The 19,277-nt window shown below is 36.2% G+C and overlaps 1 protein-coding gene and 1 pseudogene across 3 annotated transcripts in view; one reads left to right on the forward strand and one right to left on the reverse strand.

Moving 5' to 3' along the window:
- Positions 1-443: 443 nt before the first annotated feature.
- LOC146168223 (U2 spliceosomal RNA) lies at positions 444-651 on the forward strand (annotated as a pseudogene).
- Positions 652-10,863: 10,212 nt separating this feature from the next.
- The window catches only part of LOC146168224 (RNA-binding motif, single-stranded-interacting protein 1-like), a 47,601-nt gene continuing 39,187 nt past the window's right edge, over positions 10,864-19,277 (reverse strand). For 2 of the 3 annotated variants that reach the window (XM_083398008.1, XM_083380347.1), the window contains 10 exons: positions 18,958-19,149; positions 18,670-18,812; positions 17,524-17,582; positions 17,301-17,392; positions 16,883-17,040; positions 16,631-16,707; positions 15,103-15,247; positions 14,943-14,997; positions 14,805-14,867; positions 13,343-14,338 (listed from right to left, as the gene is read on the reverse strand). In XM_083398008.1, the coding sequence (XP_083254134.1) occupies positions 13,706-14,338; positions 14,805-14,867; positions 14,943-14,997; positions 15,103-15,247; positions 16,631-16,707; positions 16,883-17,040; positions 17,301-17,392; positions 17,524-17,582; positions 18,670-18,812; positions 18,958-19,149 (1,617 nt within the window). In that variant the 3' untranslated portion in view covers positions 13,343-13,705. The other variant, XM_083380356.1, reaches the window with a different exon arrangement.

Below are 19,277 nucleotides of genomic sequence, written 5' to 3' on the forward strand. Positions count from 1 at the left end.
CTTTTAATATTGTGCCTTACTATCAATCAAGTTAATTTACACTCACCCTTTCCGCCACTTTTTACACGCACCCACTTTTTTGTCACTTCACAATAGGAAATCATATATTTTATTTAAATAACATCATTGCCACATATTCGAGCCAGTCTGCGCAAATCCCCCTGCCTCCTGCGACAATCCCTTGTAAGCCCGAACATCGGCATGGCCCCATATTTTCATTTTTCAATTTAACTAAACCCGCAGTCTAATCGCATCGCATTTAATCTCATTTATTTTCAGTTTTCCCGTGGACCTCCTAAGCGCCCGTACCCCAAACCCCAAGCCAAAGTATGTCACCCGTCAGCCTTCACGGCGACGGAGGCCGCGCGTGCAACGCACAGTATTCCTGCCGGCGAAGCCTGTTTATTATCGTTTTTTACGTATGCGTATTTTCCGTTTATCGTATTTCGCTGCGTAATTAACTTGTTGCTAATAAACCGGTGTACAGTCAAAAAAGTCTGTTCTTCTCAGTTTAATACCTGGGACGCAAGCGATTCGCTTGCTCTTTGTATTAACCTGATTTTTGGACAGGGAGCACGGTTCCGAAGCTTGCTTCGCCCTGCTCACGGGTTGTCCTGGTATTGCAGTACCTCCAGGCACGGCCCACTAATAAAAAATAAATAAAAAAAATTGAAACAGTCTCCGGTTTGGCCCTCAACCCTCTCAAGACGAAGGCTACCTACTCCAAATCCGTACCCTCTTCCTACTACACCCTACCTACCATAAAATGGAATCCCCTATCCATATCCCCCCTTAACACCCCCATTGAAAACCCCACCCAAATTACCCAAGCATGGCAGACTTCATACACAAACTTTAAAAAAACAAAAAATCACACACCCATTTCTCACCTTTGATTCTAAATCCATTCTCTCTAAAACCCTCCTCCTACCAAATTTTACACAACTGGCTGCCGTCTATCCTCTCCCAAACCCGCTAAGAAATAAAATTAACCAAAAATCACTTCAATACTTTATCGGCCCCCATAACCCCCTCATCCCGCCTGACACCCTGGCGGCCAGTCGCTCCCACGGGGGCTACTCGGTCGCCAACATCCCCCTCTACCTCGATCTCTTTCTTATCCGTATCATAGGCCCCTACCTTAACCACCGTATCCTGGACTCCCCCGCAGACACCCAAACCCAAATCATTGAATATAGCCTCGGAATACAGCTCTCCAAAAAATATGACTTCCGGATTAAAAATACGCTCCCCCATACAGCCTGTCCTTAGCAATATTATCAACAAATTTGGACTCTCATAAACCGGTATAACCCCACCCTCACTGAATTAACTTGTCCCAAAATCAAACCTCTCTACCTCCGCCTCAATACCCCCCAGCGATACTCCAACCCAAACCCCAGCTGCAAACCCCCCAACTGGACCCAAATTCATCACCCTATGCTCCTCATAGCTCCAAACCTTTAATTATAAACTTGCCCACAATGCAATGCTTGTTAAATCCCACACCACCCCAAACATCCTCTCCCTGGACCCCAACTGTCCGCTCTGCCACTCCCGATATGAATCTGACGCCCACCTTTTCCACCATTGCACACAAATTCAACCCTTCCTGACCCACGTCAAGAACCTCTACTTTAATTTTACCTCTCTACCCACAACCTTTTTTGATAACCACTCCCATATTTATTTTGTCGCCCGACCCCGCTCCCCAATAACGACCTTATCACCCTCCTTAACACCATCCTTCACCACACCATCTGGAAAACCCGTATCAAAAAAGTCCTCACCCCAGACCCGCAACCCACCCCACCCCAACGCCTAATATTATTTTTAATAACTCTATTCGATCCCGGTGCCAAATTGAACAGGCCAAACCCAACTCGCCCCACGTCGACCTGGTCGTTAAACTAACCTCCCTCCTTTAGTACCAACTGACCTTTCCTCTACTACCAAGTTAAATCGTCCCAACCCCGTGTCAATCCAAAACCTTAGGTTATTCCTCCTACCTCCTTGTATATAATATCTCTTTTGTTTATTATGGTTTAATTTGTCTTTTTCGTTGTCCTTCTCTTTTAATTCTTACATGTAACCTTATTTAAATACTGGGAAATGTAGCCCGTTCGCCTGTTTTAAGGACGTCGTTTTGTTTCCCTTTAGGCCTGTTTTACATGCCAGAGCTTTAAATAAAATAAAAAAAAACAAAAACGGGGCAATGATGAGCCCGAACCGAGAGGGGGAGTTAGCAAACCACCCCTGAGGTACCTGAGCCCTAAAAAAAAGAAAAATACAACAGCAGGTACAACTCCACATAGTCCTTTATCAGTTAGAAAATCTATTTAAATCGGGAAACGCCGGGTATTTTATCTAGTATTTTTATATTTTCGAAATATTTTAATAGTATCTTTGTACCCAATTTGTCTTTGTCCTTCATGTTTTCTCTGCCTTCAATGATTGTTCTAGAACAGGGATGCTCAAGCATTTTGCTATTCCCGGCCGCACTCAGATTAATTCTATATAAAACACGATTAACTCTATATAAAACATGAGTTTTAAATGATTTTTTAATTTGCGTTATCTAAGAGAAGAATTTATTCGTTAATATCTGCTAAACTTAACATACTTGTACCTAATAGTAACATGAAATAACAAACTTTTTTTAAATGAATTTGTTCAATAAAAGTCTGTGACAAACTAGTGACTCCTTTGATTTTGCTCGTGAGATACCATCGGTTTTAGTTGAGAGTCCAGGTTTCTGTCCAACAATCGCGTTCGGTACTCTTTTTTCTGGTACTTCATTTGTGAAAAGGCAGACTCTCACACGTAAGAGTGTCCAAAAAGAACAAGAGTTTCTCGTGCAGATTCTTCAACATTGGATAATCAAGTGCATTTTTCCACGTGTCAAGAAAATTTTCTTTGCACTTGAACTTAGTCAGAAACTGCTCAATATCTTATAATCCCAACAGTTCCATCTGAATATGTAACGGAGTACTTCCGGTTTCAACCAGTTGTGGAAAAGCAACGAGTCGTAATGTTTGCGAAAATTTTTAAAGATCTTGAAAACTTTCAGCAAAAACCCGCAACACAGTACCGGTATCAACAACACCTAAAAAAGAGTGATTGGAATGTTGTCGACCTGTCTTTCGCAGCTTTCGACGAGAGCCGTAAATTGTGTAAAATAGAAAAATACACTATTAAGGAGAAAACACTTAATCGATATTTTTGTGTACATGATACATATTGTTGTATCTCCTTGCAGGCTTTGGTTGAAATTGTTGGCATAGGATGGAAAATCCATTAGAAACGCCAGAAATGTGAGAAAGCTCTTATTTTTGTAAAGGGCGATCTTTATTTCTTGTGGAATACTATTTCAGTATTTCTTTACGCAACTGCAAAACGCGGCGAGATGTTTCTCCTTGAGACAACCAACAAACTGTGGTATGATACAGAACGTCTTCTGCAGACGTTCTCGAAATTACCGATAATAAAGAGCAATGGCACGAATGTACGAAATGATGCGATTCACGTATTTTAAAGTGTCATTTGAGGTAACAGATTTGACACTCTAGGCTCCTTGGTAGATAATAAAATAAAGGTTTGTGAGGATTGATTTTCGACTGAATGAAGGTGCAGGATATGATTGCAGTGTATCATTTTTAGTAGGTTGTCCGTGGCAGTTTTTATGTCCGTCATGATTTGAACCATCTGATTATTATCTACTTTCCATCCCCAGTCTAGGGCATTCATACCATTTTTAGTACTCATCCAGACCATAATCTGGTAGTAAACTCCGAGGCAGTGGAATTTGGTAGATGATGTTATAGGTGGCAAACGATCAGGGTGAACAAAAGTACTTGGCTGGTGTAATTTTCTTGGCCAATGTATTGTAGCGCAGTGTTTCAAGGTTAGGCCTACTACTGTCATCGTTGCCAAATAAACGGTAATCTCGGTGTATGCAGTAAAGTGCACAACCGAATGGACGTTCATGCCGCGTCTTTAATGGGTATTGTCTTTGATAGAAGGACCGCCATATCTATCAAAGACCACCGTTGTTAAGCCATGATGACGAAACGATGACATCGAGAGTGATAGCGAGGAGCTTTAGAAATACTTGATCCATGTGCTTTATTTACGCGGATTATGTCACGAGTCTACATGACCACATTGTATGAACTCTTTACGCTTAGTTTACCCCAAAATATATAATAATTCACCTTTTTTTTGATAACCAATACATTGTTATTGTTCATTTTAATTGTTTTGGCATCCATCTTGCCTTATTGAATTTATAGACTATCAGATAAGTCAACAATTCTTAGAATACGCTCATTGACTTCACAGGGTATAAAAACCAAGACATAGACACCAAAACTACATGTTTTTGTCATATAATGACCGAGTTATGGTCAATGTATCCAATACTGATCAAATCAGTTGAAAATCCTTTTTTGCAGTTTGTATTAGGGTACCATATGTCATAAAAGCCCCTACCTAAAATGTCTCAGGGTAAAAGGAAAAAATAAGGAGAGCAGAGGTGATTCTTCTGGCCTGGCCGAAAGACGAAGGCTGTTTCCTATATAGAAAATAGTAAAAACAAGGTAAACGAGGGGACACCAGACGAAATGAGATTTATACAATAGGCTATAGGAGGAATTTGGTTTGGCAGATAAATTTACCGATAGATAGAAGTATAGCCATTTCACATTTATGAAGAAGGCAGTGAAATTTTTGCGAAAATAATTCGTTTATTTGGTTTGAAATTTGAGTACAACCATCATAATAAAAGGTGTTTATTTAGAAAAACAATATAAATGTGATCGGTAAAATGGTTTATTTTATAATTGCAATAGGGCCGGTAAACTCTTGGTGTTACCGGTATGTTGATTTTAAAAACCGCAATGGATTCATGTAAAGCGCAATAAAATGCACATAGAAATAATAAGTTGTCGAAACTACAACAGTTGATAGTTAAAATCCAGCGTAGGCGTGACGCTTTGAGGCTGAAAAGATTTTCTCAAACGTTAACATACCAGAAGCAGGAAAAAGATTTGTGAAAAGCGCGAAAATTTTTCACATTTACGTCGTAGTTAAATAGCCAAAATTATGAGCAATCGGCTCGTGCCCCCTAGTTTATAGGTTGTACTGTGTGTTCCCCTGAACACAACTGATTTTTCGCAATTTTTAACTATATAACAGCCGTGTTTTGTAGATTTACGTAATTTTGTATGAAATCCAATATTCAATAATTTTGTCTAATTAATCCTGGTATAGACAAAACAGAAAATTTGCAGCATTATTCAAGTTAAAAAGTGATAAACAGTGCTCTTTGAATCGACAATATCGATTACCGATTTGCTGATTATGCCTATTGTAATATTACAAATGTGAACGTAGGGAAGTTAAAAAGTTAATATTTACAGGAATATGATCCAATGCTTTAAATGAAAGCAGACTTGTTTAACATGTAAGTATTAATTGAAGGGGTTGGCAAGGAACCAGGGCAGACCCAGGATGTTTGCTCGGGGAAGATTACAGATGACGTCATAACTTGGCATAATAATACAAGAACATTTTAGAAACGTCCCGTGCCTGGTAAGAGGTGAACGTCGTGCATTTTTAGTTCGATAAAACGTCTTATTGCTATGACGTTGTAGATCAGCCTTTCTTAACCTGGGGTAAATTTACCCCTGGGGGTAAATTTTATCGTTTTAGGGGGTAAATTAGCTATCAATCAAAATATCCACATCAGCTGACAGGACAGCAAATTGTGCCAGCTGTAGGTATTGGTAGCTAGAACTGCTCATTCAAACCTTGTCTGGTAGCCTATTGATTTTTATCGTCTTGTTTCAGTAACGTTATGCTTCTCTAATGGATTGGATAATGATTCTTGTTTATTTGCAATATCCTTATCTTGGTTCATTTGCTGTTTAAATTTATCACCTTCTTCAACAGTCACGGCATAGATTTAGGTAACGTGTTTCCGAGCAGACAGTGTGAACTAAGTTTAATTTTGTGCAGTTTAGGCCCAGAAAGTTTGGCGTTAGCGGGTTTTAAGTGCTTTATTAATTAGTAGACTAGCGATACCTGTAAGCTTTAAAACACCTTAAAATTGCTAGTTATGTATGTGATGGCCTACTTTTGTTCACTGGGTACGGCTTAACTGATTTGGTTTATTGTTGATCTTTTTAGCCCAGTGATTAAGGCGTTTCAGTGGTAAAAATAACTCACTGACTGATAAATATTCGTTAAAGGTAACCAAAAAGTTAACCTCAAAAATGCCCCAAAAGAAGAGAAAGTACCACAAAAATTATTTGAATTTTGGATTCACATATCTTATTGGGAATGGTCTTAAGTATCCAGTGTGTTTTGTGCATGGAAACATTTTCAACTGTACCATGAAACCTGCTCCTTTAAAACAACCTTATAACAAATGCTCATCCAAATATGATGAGCAAAAACTCTTTTGAGTCAAAATTTTCCCGTCTGAAAAGAAAAAAAATAAGACCAAACTGGAATCACAACAACTCGCTGCCAAAAAGCAAGGGTAGCCGCCGCATTGATCATATAGTCCATTTTAAGTACTTTTTATTTTAACTACGTAAATGCGAAAAAAATTCGCTTTGCGCCAACACTTTTCTGTCTCCTTAAATGAAATTAAACACGTTTTTTGGTGCAAAAACGATCCGAGGTCCGGCTGATTCACAGCCGTTTTAACATGAAAATAACTCAATTCTTAGTTAACATTTAGTGCGGCCCGCAGAGACCTATTTGAGTTTGGTTTTGGCCCGCGACTAGACAAAGTTTGCCGACCCCTGGATTATACCTCATGTACGTAATTTGTACTTTCGTTTTTCAATAGATGAGCACTATTTTATATATTGGGGGTAAATTTGATTTTCATCTTTGTTAAAAGGGTAAATCATACAAAAAAGGTTAAGAACCCCTGTTGTAGATAGACTTACCCGTAAACACCTTAACTTGGTTAGAATGTTGGTCTCTCAAATAAAAAGCTTTCAGTAATCCGGATAAATGGCGTTTAGGCCTATATAGTTTATATTATAAACTTTATAACAATGATATTTTGGTCGTTATACTTTAATTTAACACTTTGTTTGATATTCGAACCAACTCATTTTAACACTTGCTAAACACAATCTGTCAAATGATTTATTATCTAGATTCCCAGAATGAGCTACAGCGAATATAGTGTGTCAGTCAATTTATTAAAAGATGCTGCGCAACAGCAAACATTAGGCCTACTAAGAAGGCACTTATATAGTTTCAGTACCGTAGGCATAGAATTTACCAACCGTGACGCTTTTATAGGATAAACATAATTACATTAAAGTTAGCTGAAACACATCACGACAAAATAAATTTACTTATTTGGCGTCTTCAAATTAGAAAAAAAAAACGGTTTATAATCACAGAATTTATTTAAAAAACGGGTCAATACATTTTAACACCTGCTGTATCCACTATACTCAGTGCCCTGCGAAATTAGAAGGCGTACGTACTTTCCACTAATACAAACCATTTGTCGGGACCATAAAGCAGTGCTCTTTAACCGGGTATAGGCCTACTGTGCATACCCAAGAGGGCCAAGAGTATGGTTAACGTATAGCCTACAACTGGCTAAAGGTATACCAAGGGTAGGTAAACAAATTAGGTCAGCATAAGTGCATTTTTTTGCAACTGTGTGTGGTGTATTCTTTTTCAGGAAGGCACGGTGCTGATCTATGTAAAATCGCCCTGTTTTCGTTGCCATATATATAATAGCTAGGGCGATTATTTTCTTACCTACAACTAAGAAACTTTAACTTAAAAAATAATTTATTTTCACAAAGTTTTGACCTTTTAGGAATAAATTGATTAAAACAACGCAATGAAAGTATCGCATTAGTTTCTTGGTCACTTGTTTTTAATGTTTTAACAGTGGAACAAAATTCAGTTATTTTTTCAACTTAAATTATTGAAAATGCTTAGTTGATAGGCCTATTTATCAAAACGACAAATAACTATAAAAGACCTGAGAGAAACAAGTCGTTGTTGTTTTATAAAATTGCTCAGTAAACAGTTTAGTTAAAATACTAGGCAAAGATAATTTCGAAAACTTAATAAGACGTTTTATATTATCGAAATAGTATGTGGGATAATTGCAAATTACCATCGAAAAAAGACACAGTCAATACTGTTCGATACATTGTCAAATGAGATATGAATTGAAGCAAAAACGAAGTTTGTGATTATGCTACAAACCAGGCCTACGTGGTTAATTCTGCCGGGAAGCGTTTTCCATAATGTTATTCAGTTAAAATGTCGTTAGCTGCAATTCAAGATAAAAATTTAAGTGAACGACCGTTTCTAAAAAGCTCACTATAGGTAGGCTTGCCATTTTTTAGAAAAGTGAATCCGGGACGCATATTGAAAACTGTAAATAAATAATAAACTTAATGTAGACCTAATACAAAATAATTAGATATAACTACCAACGGTGTTGCGGTTGTTTTATATTTTGTCAGGGGGTATTCTTAGGGCCCTATTTTTAGGGGTGGTTTGTCTAAGTAATTTAAATTGTAATCGAAAGTAATTTTCTGTATTGTGAAAAAATGAGTCGGGTAAATACCTACTTTCTACAATTAAAGTGGGATGCGGCCCTCGTGAAAGCAGCAACAATATTAGGCTGTACATGTTGGCAAAGGCGCTGTGTCCATAACAAATTCGTATTCCCCGGACCAAATCATTCTCAACAATAGGTTAAACAAAATGTAAGATTCCATCAAGCTGGCCTCTAAAAATTATTACATATTATGTTGTACTTTGCGTCATTTGCTTAAGCCGCATGTTATTGCCGATGATTTAAAAACGTAATTTACCATGTTAATTACTAAAAAGTAATGTTACGGATAGCGTAATATCCTGGCTTAAGTGCTAAATAGTGTGTAAAGTGCGGTAAACATTTTAATTTTTTTCGAACTAAAACATTTTAGTTTCTCTATTCGTTAATTGTTATACGGCATATATGCAGCCTGTGTGGAAACAGCATTCAATCGGATGGCGTGTTATAAATTATCGCATTTATCTGCGTGACTGTAAAACATATAATTGTTCGTCTTCGCAAACTAACATTTTACAGTTTGTTGAAGCAAAATTGCAAATAATTTCTGCTTATTTGAAATGAAACGGCTAAATACGACTAAGCACGTCAAACATCTTTTGACATATATCAAAAAAAAAATAACCACTCACTAACGTAAAATTTTAAGTTGTATAGCATCCATGGTTCATATTGCGTGATATTCAGCAAATACTTAATCCTGGTACCATACTGCGTCCGACGTAATCTCGTTTGAAACTGAAAATTGATTACGATTAAAAGCGCCGAATTAAATGCGAAATTTTGCGAACTTTACCTAAATTTTGCGCGGTAACAATGCAACAAAGTATGTAACCAAAAAGCAATTTTGGAATCACTTAGAAACGTAAAACCTTTTAGCAGATGCGTAATCCCTGTACCATATTGCGTCCAACGTGAGTAAAATCTCGTTTGAAACTGAAAATTGGTTAGGCCTACTATTAAAACCGCCGCATTAAATGCGAAATTTTACAAACTCTACCTAAATTTTGTGCGGTAACAGACATCAATAAGTTTTTAAACATATAAGTCTTAAGTTGGAAACATTAAAACTTATTTTTATTAAGGCACTCAGTATGTGATGACTTTAATTTGATTTGTAATGCTGAAAACCCGCGACATTTATCGATATAGAATTACTAACAAATGTTAAACTTTTAGTTGTAACAGCAAAATACCGGCACCTAACTGCGTCATACGTGAAAAAAAATCCTTGAAAATAAAAAATTGTTTAACGGTGACCGGGTGGCGACGGCGCTCGCTTACTTTCCTCAAAAAGATATCTCCCAGCACCCGCCGGATAATATCCATTTATATTTATTTACTCACCACACACAAAAATAAACTAGCCCCAGCAACCTCACCCCCAGTAAAATATTTCTTAAAACCCGCTGGAAAAATAATTAATTTATGTTAAAAAAATTGTTTGACAGCCTTACCAACCAAAAATTAAAAAGTATTACGTTTTAACATTTTTTTGTTATTTTTTTTGTAAATCTAAAATTGAAAAATCCGGGACAAATTAGTTGACCGGGTGGGACACCAGGACAAGGCCTTAAAACCGGGACGTATGGCAAGCCTAACTATAGGTTTTGTGCTTTTTGCGAATGATTTTGACAAATTTGAAGGCATTATACAAATTTGAAGGCATTATACCCTGTTTGCCATTTGATCAATACTTTACAGTTTTCACATCTACTCTAAATAAAACATTTGAAAGTTTTAATAACCTTATAAACGGATTTTCTTCACAATATCGGTCATTTGGTGTTTTTAGATTCAATCTTTGTAGCGCGCAAGAGTTTTTTTTATTAATTAACATAGTATCAAAAAGTTCTTAAGCTTACTTGTATCATGGCGTCGCGTTATGACGTAAATTTGTGACGTCATCTCGATATTTGTCATGCCTTTGTGCATTTTAAGTTGTGTGGTATACGAAGAAGTTGGTAGTGTACAATGGAGAAAAACGTTGAAGAGCCTTGGATGATAGCCGTTTAAAAAGAAGTAAAGCAAAATATATCGTTTTACATTCCATAATCTTGGGGGCCACGGTGTAATTAAAAAAAAAATGAGCAAGAACCATTGGAGTTAAAAACTGTTTTTATAACAAATGATTTACGGATGGACGTTTTAACCAATGAGATAAGCAACTTATGACCAAAATATTTTTTCATTGAATTTGCAGCCAAAGTCCTTTACTTTAAAAAAATCACAAAACGATACAGGATTGGAAGGAAGCATCTCTTTATTTACAAACAAAACGTAGAATATACACACAATGGCTTTATACAAGTCCCTGGGTGATAGAGTTGGTCCCTGTTGTGAAGCAAGAGGGATAACACGGAGAAAGATTAAGGCCGAAGTCAATCTTTTATTCGTTTTGTGACTTGCAACAGTCGAATACTTAGCTCATTGCGTACTTGTTTTTAAAATGTGTGTTGCATATTCGAGACACTTGTGATCCTTTAGAAAGAATGTTATTCACAACATTTAAATAACATTTACGCGGAAATGCATAGTAAACCGGGAACATAGCGATGTTTTTGTTATCCAGTAAAACCTAAAGGGCAAAAAGCGACGATTTTGTACAATACAACATTAAAAATCTTTAGAACAATGCAGAAAAAACGGCCTAAAAGTAAATAATCCATAACACGCATGCATTTGCACCACTTTAAAATTGACTATTTGTAAAACGTTGTGACATTTCTGAACACAATTGGGCAAATATGCCGACATGGAGTAACAGCATTGACACGGTAACAAAAGTTGTTCAAATAAAGCTGTGCGCGAAAGGACGGAAATAATAAACTCGACTGCTTGTTTTTGTTCAGGCGCAAACACGGACTGCAAACGACTTTGTGACGAATCTGTACATATAAAAGGCACTCGCAACGCGCTAAACGTGCGCACAAAACACAATAGAATTTGTTTTGACTTTAGCAAAGGACGACAATACTGGGATGCATGTGTGCAATATTGCGAAAACGAAATTGCTTCGTGACTTGAGTGCGTACTGTGACATATACACTCGTAACAAAACAAACTCAACACGCATACTTTTTAAAGACTATAATGTGTGAAAATTACACAAATATTACTAAATAAACTTGCCCTGTTTTAAAAACTGTTCACGACAACTTACACGAATCTCATGATAAATGTTCGGAGATCTTAACATGTCGAAAGGTTCTATTCATTGCATTATTAACAAGATGACGAAAACGCAGTCTCTTGCACAGTTACATAAATAGCGCTATGTAGCAAAATAAAATAGATCTATAGGATTTTAAAGTAAATCTAAAACATTAGTGGAATTTGGGAATGCCCCAAGATATCATACCAATGTGAAAAGCAAAAAAAACAAAAAACGAAGTGATATGTTTCGTAATACAAACAACAATAAAACGTGCTAAAAGTGGACACTTCAAGTCACTACACACGAATGGTGTTTGAAATGTCAATTTACAAATCACTATTACATTAAATTAAAGTTTTGGTGATAAACATTAAGGGTTAAAAAAATAATAACCTACAATAGCAAAATTACAATATTTGATAATTTACTTAAAAACTTTACAATTAAAATGATGCCATGTATTTGAAGGCAAGAAATTGCATTAAAGGTTATATTTTTTAATAACTGTACAATCAAACTTTACAATAAAATGCCTGTGGCCGATTCACCTATCATTAAAACACAGTGAGTAGGTGACAAGAATAAACATGTTAAAAATTTCCGAATAATTAAGCATTGCACTTCTTTCAAAAGCTGGTTGGGCTTCGAACAAGACCTTGAAGAAGCCACACAGCATCCTGAACATCGTAAAACAAGTATCACAGAAGAAAAAAATTGAAAACAAAGTCCCAGTAAAAAGTCACTTGAGAATAACTGTGGGTCGCCGTCGACAAAATTTGTGCAGTGTGTTTATTAGCAAGGCATCGTCCAATTAGCGATACACCATAACAAAATAAATCATGTTTATCTTGCAAAGAGGAACGAACTTAAGTACTTCTGCCAGGCTGAGCAAATTGGTATTAACAAGACGTCCATTCAATCAAGCCGCTAAATGCAGGAAATCTAAAAACAAGGTTGTAATGGTAAAACACTGTTTGTTTACAGCCAAGAATATGATTTAATAAGCGGCCGAAAGTTGTTACTATTTTTTGGGCCACTTTGTATAGGCAAACAATTGTTTTAAAAGACATTAGGTTAAAACCATGTCGTTTTACAAATCCGGATAGTTTAACCGTGCGCCTGGTAAACTTGATAGCTTAAAATAAAATGAATTATTATTGTAATACGATTTTGTTTATTTTCGATGTTTTTAAAACCACCAGTCCATCATACATACTTTTATAACGTTTATTGGTCAACGGTCGCTTCATCGTTGGCGGCTGGATCACTTTCGCTTGAAATCTCGTTTAGAGGAAGTGCATCAATTTGGGACTAATGATACAATAAATAACAAATTTAAACAATATAGTAGGCTATCTGGTTCCATATGAGCGCAATATATGCATAACATTAATTACAAGTATTTGTTGACTATCTTGATATTTTGGTAAACTAGTGAAGTTTGGATTACCCATATACTTAGGGACTTAGGGAGTGTACGTGACTCACCGGATTAGGAAGATTCGGTGAAGTTGTGTACTGAGGTATCATGGGCGGACCGATGGTGCTGGGTACATACTGAAATGTTAATTTAAGAATTTAAAATACAAACACTTAAAGTAGAAACATTTAAATAGTAATGATTTTGTTGAAAATATTTAAAACTTATCAGTGTTAATTGAATCCATACCTCGACCATTCTGAACGCTAATTTCTATAGATCGTTAAAGTTTAATTTTGAACAACTGCTTCTGGCGTAGGTTTAGGTACTGCCTTCAAACAAACAACATCATCTGCGAAAATGCAATTCTCAAACAAATAAATATAAAAACTTTAATTTCATTTTAAAACTAGGTAAATTTCATTGCTGAAAACGAATAACTGACAACCCAAAATAACGAAAATTATAACTGAAATAAAAAACAGGTTCTGTACACCTCGCTTTAAAAATGTCATTCAAGAAAATTATGAGAGAAGTTAGGAGAATTTATAACCATACTAGTGCTACAACTACACGTGGAAGGCAGCACAGGTAAGTAACTTGTGCTACAAATGGGGGCGTTCGGTGGAAGGACCATTAACTGTGAAATAAGTTGGCTCTGCCTATCACTTTGCACAGAAATTGGAAGATTTTCACCTGGGACAAAACCTGCCAAATCAAAACAATTACTGTTATTGCATATGCTGAGGCCAACTACAGGACTGAATGTATTAGACTGCTGAATTGACATTACTGCCCCTGAAATATTATCTATCACCATGTAAGTGTCATGCTGTTTCTGCTCATGTCGTTGCTGATACTCTTCCTGTAGGGAAAAATCTAATACAGTTGCTAGTGTGTCTGATTTTTCCGCTGAAACTGCAGTAGGCGAAGTCTGTCCTTGTACGGTAATATGGCGTGGAGTTGCCGGAATACTTCCAAAACCGCTATCAAAGGACGCTGACAAATTTACCGGAGCTGTAGCAGGTGGATGAGTTAAATGAAGTTGATTCATATGAGCAGCAAGCTGACTTTGATTGAGTTGCGGAAGAACTCCGGGATGTACTGGATGCAGGTTAGGATCCACGGACGGTAAAACCCCACTCTACATACATTTTTTTTATTAATTAATATAGTACTAACAACCAAGTTGAGCAAAAAGCTGAATGCAGTGCCTCACTTTTTTTAAATAAAGTATTTTGTGCAGAGTTAGGCCGATAGCAAATCTTAAAGTCGTTTTAAGTTTAAACAAATCTTACATTAGCCAACCCATTAAGATAATTAAATATAAAATTTCAGTAATTGGTAACTACGTGCCCCATTTTTTTGCAGTTAATGTAACTAAAGTCACGCAACATTTTAGGTTGACATAAACCTAAATCGTTGGCTTTGAGAATAGGTATTCGGCAAATTTAACTTGGCCCAATGAGTAACTTCTATGGTATAATTAACAGGAAATGATTAACAGGAAATCAAAGTAACGCTCCAAAGGTAACACTTTGTACAATTTATGCTTGCTTTTTAGCAGTTTGAGGTGCTGCTGTTAAAGAATACCATACAGTTTTTTTTACCGGTGCCAATGGTGGTTGCAAGACGTAGGAATGATGCGGAACCCACATTGGTGCGCCAGGCATCTAAAAAAAAAACTAATTTAACATCTATCTTGCACATTGTTGGAAGGTTGCAACATTTAAAAATAAAATACTTACTTGGTGATAAGGTGTGTTCGGAAGTGGCTGCACCATCAGTCTGTTTTGAGCAATTCTAATAATTTAATTTAATCAGTCGTAAAGATTCATCATAAGGTTGTCTATATTAGTACGTAACAATAATATTTTGTAACTTTATGGTACAATATTTAGTACTGACCCGTTGTGAATGGCTGGCAGGTCATAAGCATATTGCACTTCACCGTCACGCCAAGTTCGGCCGTTAGCAATAAATTTTTGGTGCTGTTTGTTTTTTTTAGGGCCACCATCGGCGAACTTGCACAGTAGTGGCTCAGCCGGCTGGTCTGCGATAATAAACGTATACGGATATTGTAACTAAAATAACAATTTAGAGAATAGTAGGTTTTGAATCTATAATAACAGATACTAGTATATCTTTGTTTTATGAGGGCTTTATTTTATGAGGGAATTGTTATGTTCCCTTTGGTGAATAAAACATCAGTATTGGCCAAATAAACTGCTAGCAAATGTATATTGTAACACAAAATAAAATTACAATTTGTAGATTGAAGCCATTTTATAATTAATCTTCCTGCTTTACTTAAAAATAAACAAACAAACCTAAATATAAAAAAAAACAGGTTTTCCTAAATAAACTCTATGGTAACACAAATGAAAAGTAAATTTTAACCATTATTTTAAAATTTCTATAAAAACTGTTGCGTTTTAGTTGTACTTGCAGGCTTGAGATTTTACACTTGTCCATTTTAGCAAAGCGAGACTTGTCATATTGCAGAGCACCAGTTTTATTTTATAATATTTTCTCAGGATAGATTTCTCGCCGCGAAATAAAATATAAGATTTATTTGCTGCATGTAGTACCATAGGGCAGTTCCTGTTTTTTTAGTAAAATTACATTACGGCCTATAGGCCTACCTAGAAAGATTTTAAAATAAAAAAATTGTATTCCCGGACTGAAATCGTTCTCAGTTAGGTTTAGTACAGAGGTGACAAGGCAAACAGCTCCCGACGAAAAAAAACCCGCAAATTGCTTAAAAGTAATAAGACAAACTGTTGAAAATATACGTCAGATGTATACACAATACACCTCGAACTATAAAACGGGGTCTAATCATTGGTAAAAAAACAAACGATTTTTGGTAGGACGGAAATTCGCAGATGGGTGCGACATTTTTGGCAAGCGTATTTTTTTGTGCTAATTGGTAGACGGTCGACCAGATGGTTTAAACTTTTCATTGAATGTCTTGACTTGTCTACAAACGTGATCTGTTGGGCAGTTAAAGAGTATGCTGCAAAAATTCAAGGTACGCCTTCCAGTCTCATGTTAATACTGCTTGACAGTTACTCAACGTGCAACCTCGCTTTATGTTGGCTTCGAGTAGATAAGCCCGTACTTTACCCGAGTTCAGCGCGAACTTAATAGTAACACATTTATTTAGATGCAAATACCTTGAGATCTTAAATTCTACCAACTACCATGAACATCCCTATATATGATCAGATGGCAACACAACGCTAAGAGTTAAAGAAAAAATCGTGCATGTTGCAAAACAAAAAAGTTATATAAAAAAATAGGTTGAAAAGAATTGGTATGAAATTTATAATCCCAAATTTAAAAAAAGTAAAAATATATATATATATATATACAGCAAATATTTTTTTACAGCAGGCAAAGATGGTACAAAAAATAGACAACGCAAACTTACTTCCGCCAGAGACTGAATGGAGATATTTGCCATTGAACTTTAAAATAATTTGCTCACATTTTTCTTTGGATTCCATTCTGTATTAAGTTTAAGTAAATTTAAATAGCTTTATAATGCTGTTGTTACGATGGGAACCGAACAAAAGTATAAAAACCTGGTTTATTCAAATTTGTTTGATATAAAAGTTTATATTATTACGAGAAGTTGATAAAAAAAACGATTTTGTAACACTGGCAAATAAATATAACTCGCCTTGCAAACCCTACGCCTTTACTCATGCCTGCGTTGTCGCGCAAGATTCGAGTGGAAATAACTTGACCATAAGGAGACAACATATTTTCAAGTTCGTGTTCATTAATATTTTTCGGCAAGTTGGAAATATACAAGTTGGTTGGATCCTGTTCTTGTTGCTAAAAAAGTATAACACATCCTTTAAACAAATCATTACAGTTGTGAGCACGTTGTTACAAAAAACGCCTGAATTAAACAAAGGCTATACAACAGTTTCTTACCAAAACTAGAATTTATTCGTAAACCCATGGAATGCCGCAGGTTATTCAGACAATACACTACTAGTATACCTAGATATGCAGTGTCGCGTTTCTTTAACATTAAGACCTCAAAGCCTAGAAGGTTGTTTAGCACACAAATGGACGAGGCGCATTTTTACCTTGGCCATCTGAGCCTGAATTCCCTTGTTTTTCAATTGTTGAACGGCAAAGTGGGCCGAGTCGAAACGATCAAAATCAACAAAGCCGTATCCTGCGCAAATACCGGTGGATTAATTTCCATTTACTTTTCAAATATATCAAGTGCGAAGAGATTTTTTACGAAAATCTTATGACTTACACTTTGTTAAATAGTATTTTTTTAAACATAATTGTAAAGTTTACCTTTACACAGATTGGTTGCTGGGTCAATGATTGCTTTGGTAGAAACAATTTTTCCAAATCTAGGTCACAAATATAAAGGAATGAATATCGCTTTACAAAACTATAACACTTTACGATCAGATAGTTTTTTATTTAAATTCGTAAATTTTAATGACGTGTTTACTTTGAAAAGTAACAAAGGTTCTGTATTATTTTTTAAAAACAAAATGGATATTTTCAAAAATAAAAAAAAAGTATAGTGGCCCTTCTAGTTTTGCCATGGCAGGTTTATCACGGGTTACCATTCAACAAGGAAGCTGGTATTAGGCATACCATTGACAATATAAATAAACATGCACTTATTTTATAGCTTTGTGATTTTTTCGTTGTAAATAGTTTAAACAAATCTATAATAAAATTAAATAGTTTTAGTTTTAGGTTTTTTTAAACACAGGACCATGTGTGTACATTATAAGCATAATGCATAAAAAGGCCGCGTTGCCAATTCATTTACAACTAAACGCAACAACTCTGCCAACCAACAAAAACTGTCGGGCGCTTGTGACACTGGTCCAAAGCATCACGTCCGGAAAAAATCACATCACGTATTGTTTACAGTAGGGTGAAGCATTAATAGGCAATATCAGCAAGTATTTCCAATTTACGCAATAATTTGAAACGATCAATATTCACAATATGTCTATATCTGTGTACACACGCAGTGGAAGCAAAGTCATTGAACCATATTTTGGCAAACTCTGTTTTCACAGCGTAAAATCCCATTAAACGGTTGGCCGGTCATGCGATATTAGGGCACACTACATTAGGGAAATTGCTTATCCCGGCGGCAAGTCCAACTAAAATATGTTACAAACTATAGCGTCATACACAATGCTAGTTATAACATGTTCAGGTGCAAAAAGAAATGTGGATTTCAAGAAGACATATTTCAAAATGTAGGTGTCCATCCATAGTAACATGTCACTTTAATTTAAAACACTTTATGTACGACTTGCCTCGAGGCAACTCCGGCCTTCCGGGAATATATCGCTAGTTTAAAATATATCACATAACACTACAGTGTTATTTTTTAAAGCACAAGGATAATATATTTACATGGACAACAACTACAACCGCAGTAACATCACAACAAAAAAAAATACTTACTGCTTGCAAAGGTTATGTAAATCTTCATCGCAAGTATTGGCTGATAATCCACGAATGTACAAGTTCGTTTTGCTAAGCTGATCGTTATTCAGTGTGCTATGAACATGGCCGTTAGATTGGGGTAGAGGAAGATGCTTTATTCCCTGCAAGTATAATTTAATCAAATCATGTAATTGTATACCAGAAGGGCGTTTTGTCCACTACAAGCACGACTTAGCCGGCGAGAAAGACGCACAAGTGTTCACGCCTTATATGGACGCCAGTTATCTGCAAGTAATCCTGTATAACCTGAGGTATGATGTGCTGTTGTTGTTGCTGGTTAAGAGGCAAGTTGGGCAAGTAGTGTGGACTGTCAGCACCGCTTGCAGGACTGCCAGTGCTGCTTGATTGATTTGAGGATGTGTTGCTCGCCGATGATGGACTTGGAGGAGGCATATTTCGCGTGTGGGTAGAAGAAGCCGCCGTTGGATGAGAGTATGGCTACAACACAAATATACCATCACATATATCATAGAAACATCTTTACCACACTGTTAGGGAGATACAAAATGACAATGACAAAACAGAAACTACCACATGAATGGATAGATAGGTTAAACTAAGTACGT

Source organism: Ascidiella aspersa, chromosome 1, assembly GCF_963924565.1.
Source record: "Ascidiella aspersa chromosome 1, kaAscAspe10.2, whole genome shotgun sequence".
Classification (NCBI taxonomy): domain Eukaryota; kingdom Metazoa; phylum Chordata; class Ascidiacea; order Phlebobranchia; family Ascidiidae; genus Ascidiella; species Ascidiella aspersa.